This window comes from Penaeus japonicus, unplaced genomic scaffold, assembly GCF_977035675.1.
Source record: "Penaeus japonicus unplaced genomic scaffold, GWHDUDI00000001_assembly GWHDUDI00000015, whole genome shotgun sequence".
NCBI lineage: Eukaryota > Metazoa > Arthropoda > Malacostraca > Decapoda > Penaeidae > Penaeus > Penaeus japonicus.
In genome coordinates, this window is record NW_028234417.1 from 18563194 (window position 1) to 18569202 (window position 6009).

At 41.1% G+C, this 6009-nt stretch overlaps 1 protein-coding gene across 1 annotated transcript in view; it reads right to left on the reverse strand.

The window, feature by feature from the left end:
- Nucleotides 1–1029: 1029 nt before the first annotated feature.
- The window catches only part of LOC122242165 (uncharacterized), a 17418-nt gene continuing 12438 nt past the window's right edge, over nt 1030–6009 (reverse strand). The window contains exons 6-8 of the mRNA XM_042999390.2: nt 5413–5644; nt 4428–4625; nt 1030–2622 (exon numbers count right to left, since the gene is read on the reverse strand). Coding sequence (XP_042855324.2) covers nt 2016–2622; nt 4428–4625; nt 5413–5644 — 1037 coding nt within the window. The 3' untranslated portion in view covers nt 1030–2015. The remainder of the gene's footprint in view (nt 2623–4427; nt 4626–5412; nt 5645–6009) is intronic.

Sequence of the window (6009 nt, forward strand, 5' to 3'; positions counted from 1 at the left end):
GTATTCGAGATCTTTATAGAGTGAAGATTAAATTGATGTTACATACTCTCTAGCTATATCATACTATGTTTAGCTCTTCCTTCTTTTTAAGTCTTGGCTGTTAAAGTCTGAGCAATGGCAACGGGTCAGTTTTGTTTTTGTTTTCTGCTAATCAACCGAACTGCCATGATGATTCATGAAAGTGATAAGGAAGTCAGATAAAACCCACTTTTAGTACGATCAGTGCATTTCTTTTGCATAATAACACGTGGGATGTTATCTTTTGAATATCACGTTTGGACAAAACACCACGAAAACACGCCAAATAAGAAAAAAAAGAAGTGATTACAATTTTAGGCATGACATAGGTGTTCCATGCAGGTCCATAACCGTCCTTTAGAGCAAAAAAAAAAAGATTTTAACTGGCGCTTCTCTACACATACGAAAAATGATACAAAATCTAAGCATTCATTATATTTTGTATTTTATCTGCAGTCTCTGGAAACTGGTCAAATAGATTTATGTGTTAGGCATTAAAACAAATTACTTGCGTTTTATATATATATATATATATATATATATATATATATATATATATATATATTGATATATATATATATATATATATATATATAATATATATATATATATCATATAAATATCATATGTTATATATTATATATATATATATATATATATATATATATATATATATATATATATATATATATACTATATATATATATACATATATACTATATATATATATATACATATATATACATATATGTGTGTATGTGTGTGTGTGTGTGTGTGTGTGTGTGTGTGTGTGTGTGTGTGTGTGTGTGTGTGTGTGTGTGTGTGTGTGTGTGTGTGTGTGTGTGTGTGTGTGTGTGTGTGTGTGTGTGTGTGTGTGTGTGTGTGTGTGTGTGTGTGTGCGTGTGTTTTCTTTTCTTTTTTCTTTTTCTTTTTCTTAATTCCGACTATCAACATACAGCTTTGATATTGCTGACAACGTCAGTATTCGAGATGAAATTATTATTCGCTAAATATGTGGAATAAATTTATTATACTTTTAAAGGGTGAAACTGAGCATGAACAGTGTGTGAATCATGTGCCAAATAATATTAAAACATTTATTTTAAAGTCTAGAATATAGAGACTTTTGTCAATTTCTTGTTTCTTTCTTTCTTTTATCTCTCTCTCTCTATGTCTCTGTGTATCTCTCTCTCTCTGTCTCTCTGTATCTCTGTCTCTCTCTCTCTGTCTCTCTGTATCTCTGTCTCTCTCTCTGTGTCTCTCTCTCTCTATCTCTACCTCTCTCTCTTTCTCCCTCTTTCCCTCTCTCCATCTCTCGCTCTCTCTCTCTCTCTCTCTCTCTCTCGCTCTCTCTCTCTCTCGCTCTCTCTCTCTCTCTCTCTCTCTCTCTCTCTCTCTCTCGCGCTCTCTTTCTCTCTCTCTCTCTCTCTCTCTCTCTCTCTCTCTTCTCTCTCTTTCTTTCTCTCTCTCTCTCTCTCTCTCTCTCTCTCTCTCTCTCTCTCTCTCTCTCTCTCTCTCTCTCTCTCTCTCTCTCTCTCTCTCTCTCTCTCTCTCTCTCTCTCTCTCTCTCTCTCTCTCTCTCTCTCTCTCTCTCTCTCTCTCTCTCTCTCTCTGTGTCTGTCTCTGTCTCTGTCTCTGTTTCTGTCTGTCTCTGCCTCTGTGTCTGTCTCTGTCTCTCTCTATCTCTCTCTCTCTCTCTCTCTCTTTATCTCTCTCTCTCTTCTGCTTTCTTTATTCTTAGGGCTAAGTGTGTTGTTGATATTGTTACGCCTTCAAACCTCCATTCTATTTTGCACTAATATGCAGTGCAGCATCTAAGATTGAAACATATCATGATCATTTCTACAGAGTATATGTCAGATGTATACAATATGAGGTGAACATGAGAAACAATGGTTGTAAAATGCACCTGAATAAGGCAAGGAGGATCCCGTCTTTCACCACTTTGTTTTTATTTTTGTTTTTTCAAAAGTGGCACAGACCCCCACGATGAACACTCACGGAGGAACAATGTCTAGCTTGGACAAAACCTTTTTGGTGTTTCCCGCGATCTGTTCCCTGTACTTCCACAAGGTTGTGTCTTGTGTGGTGAAAGGCCGAAAGAGCAAGTTGCACTCCTCCTGGCTCTCTCCCTGGCACGCGGGTCTATAGTGCCCCAGGTACCCTTCGTTGGTAGGGTACAAGTGGTACAAGTCGTGATCCCTGTCCACTTCGCCGGCGAGATTCAGGAGAGCGAAGTGCGCGTGAAGGCCTAGCGCGTAGGACGTGTCGTGGATGGCTTTGGTGAAGACCTTCGGCGGCGAGAACTTCACCGTGCGGGTCACGTGTCGGAGGAGGTGGAGGTACTCTGGCAGGTCCGACGTCGCGGGTTCCGTCAGATTGTCGAAGAAGTAGCTGCAGCGGGCCAGGTAGGACGTCGGGGGTTTGACGCCGATGGAGAGGGCCGTTTCTTTGGCTGCGTCGACCATGTCGGGAATCGAGGCGAAGGGAGGCGCCGGCACAAGGAACTCGTCCACGTCCCACACGCCCACGTAGCGGTGAGAGGCGAGGTGGCGCAGCAGGCAGTCCGTGTAGGGGATGTTCTCCGTCGTGAAGAGACTGTAGCTGCAGGGAGGCAGAGACGGGTCTGGGTTAGGGAGCGAGGACACTGTGGGTCTGAGCTTTAGGTGTGGTTTCAAATATTGTTTTAGGTTTCCCATCTCTCTATCAGTCAATCTATCTATCTATCTCTCTATCTATCTATCTATCTATCTATCTATCTATCTATCTATCTATCTATCTATCTATCTATCTATATATATATATATATATATATATATATCTACCTATCGATCTATCCAACTATCTATCTTATCACCATTACTATTATACTTAAATTACTCTTGAAACCGCAAGTACTTTCGCCTTTGGGGATGTCGCATTTCAGAACCACCTACTAATCTCTAGCTTGACTTCCTGTGTCGAAGCAAGTCCCTCAAGTCAACAAACAGCATAAAGGCGCTCTCCAGGCAAGTGCAACACGGGCTTTCAGACAATTTGATGGAGGAGAGTCACGGTGATACGAAGAGGATCATATCCCTGGTGGCTGAAGTCCTACCAGGGATTCCTTGAAATGGCGAGCTTCGAGGAACGCGGATGTGCATATACTATCTGTGTATCTATCTATCTATCTGTCAATCTATCTATCTGTCTATCTATCGGTAAATTTTCCGAACAACGGCGCGTTACGAAATACCACAAAAGTGGTATCGATGGATTCCTCTCAACCTCTACTATTCATATATAGTGAAATTAATGAGCACTTTCACCCCTGGACCCCACAATCTGGGTCTCTTTTTTTAAGGCATTTCGTGCTACCTCGTCCTACTTCGGGGCATATTTCGCTTGCAAAATCTTAACCCAATGACCTACCTAACTTTGCCTAGTTTTAAATTAATCCCCAAGGAATTACCTGCATGTGCTGTTATGTTCTCTCAACAGATGACGCAATATTCCCCATTGTTTACAGTATAATTATAGTGCCCTCTATTGAGTGGTCGCGTCATCATCGGTCCTAGTTTCCTATCCTGAGGAATATATAAGACGAAGACTCAGTTGCTGTCATCATGGCGTAGTGTGAGGGTTATTCGTGGTCGCGGCATTTTCATCTACAGGACTAATTACGCATCATAAGTATCCCGAAGTGCCCTGAATAGGGGAGATCCACAGGGGGGCGTAGCTCCCTCTTCGCAAAGGCTGACTTCAAAACTAGGCAAAGTGAGGTAGGTAGTTGGGTTAAGGTTTTCGTGGTACCGAAGTAGCACGAGGTAGCACGAAGTGCTTTAAAAAGGGGGGGGGGAGCTAGGGCAAACTAGGTAAATGGTTAAGATTTTGCATACGAAATATGGCCGGAATTCATATTTTACCCCGCAATTTCCCTAATCTACTTCATGCCCTCCCCTACTATCGGGACCCAGATTCTGGGCTTCAGGGGTGCAAGCGCTCATTAATTTCACTATATATGAATAGTAGAGGTTGAGAGAAATCCATCGATACCACTTTTGTGGTATTTCGTAACACGGCGTTGTTTGGAAAATTTACCATCTATCTATCTATCCATCTATCCATCCATCCATCCATCCATCTATATATCTATATATATATATATATTTATATATATATATATATATATTTATTTATTTATTTATCGACCTACCTACCTACCTATCTATGTATCTATCCATCTATCCATCCATCTATCTATCTACCTACCTATCTATCAATATATCTATCTATCTATCTATGTATCTACCTACCAACCTACCTACCCATCAATCAGTCAATCTATCAACCCAACGGACGATCTCTCCACCCACCATAACCCACCCAACCCAGCCACAATCCACCCACCCAACCCACCCACAACCCACCGCTGCGTGTCGTAAAACAAGCGATGCAGGTGCGGCACGTTGGGTTGCGAGCCAGGGTTCATCCAGGGGATAAGGGTGAGATATCCTTCCGCCTCGTAATGCCGAAGGACCTTCGCCACGTTCGGGTGAGACGCCGCTTCGTATATGGTGATGCGGTCGACGCCCCAGGCACGCGAAGCCTCGATCCATTCGGCCAGTCTGGGCGTGAAAGAAGGGGGGGTGAGGGTAGGGACGGAGGTGAGAGTGTGGTGTTGCTTATAGTGATACTAGTCAGTGGTTGTGAGTGACAGGAAGGCTCTATGATCATTACTGTTGTTGTTATTATTGTCGCTTTGTTATTATTGTCATTAGTAGTAGTGATAGTTGTTGTTGTATTAATAGTAGTAGTAGTATCATTGATATGATCATTTTTACCATTATTATTAGTAGTATCATTATTATCATTATTAACATTGCTGTATTTATTATCATTCTTATCATTACTATCATTCTTATCATTATCATCATTATTAGTATCATCATTATTATCATTATCATCATTATTTTCAATACTACCATCACTATATTTACTATCATTATTTTCATTATCATCATTACTATCATTAGCATCATTAGTGTCGTTATTATCATTATCATTATTATTATGATTATCATTATCATCATGATGATTAAAAGAATGGTGATGGAAATGATAATAACAATAATGATGATAATGATACTAGCAACGGTAATAGCAAAAACATTAGTGATAACAATGATAATAATAATGATTATAATAATGATAATATTAATAATAATGATAATAATAATGATAAAAAAATAATAATGATAATGATAGGAATAATAATGATCATCATCATCATTCTAATGTTAATGGTAATAATGGCCCTGAGGATAATAACAATAATAACAACAACAGTAACAATGATAATAAAGAAAAAAAACTGAAAGTAAGACCATGAAAAACAAAAAGGTCAAAACTCACCTCTGCGAACTATCCCTGCTAGGATTAAAGATGAATTTGTGGCACAGGGCCAGATCTCGCTTGGGTTTGGACCTGTCGCCGCTCAAGACCCTGAGAGCATTGGTGGATTGAGCACACGCATGCGGCACCAGAGAGACCACCTGCGGCACACCCCGGTGACCCCTTCCCGCTCGACAGGTCACGATGTAGGGTAACCAGACGTCGGGGAAGCGCTCTTGCCAGTGAATGTAGTCTGTGGGTATAGGGGGGGGGGGGGTAGATTGAGGTGAGTGGATGCACCGAGGGGGGGGGGGTGGATGCAGGGAAGAGAGGGAGGGCGGCTAAAAGAATGGGTGGATGTGGGTGTGGATAGGGAGCGAAATTTATGGGTGGATAAGTTGTGGAGGGAGAGAGAGAGAAAGAGAGAGAGAGTGAGTGGAAGAGAGATGTGCAAAAATAAAGTATAGGGAGAGAGAGGGAGACAGATAGGAGGGGGAGGAGAGTAAAAGAGAAGGGGAGAGAGAAAGACAAAGACAGAGAAGGAGAGAGAGAGACAGAGATCACAAGACAATGAGGCATAAAGAGAAAGAGAGTAGCTAGCATCTCAGAAAAGACCTA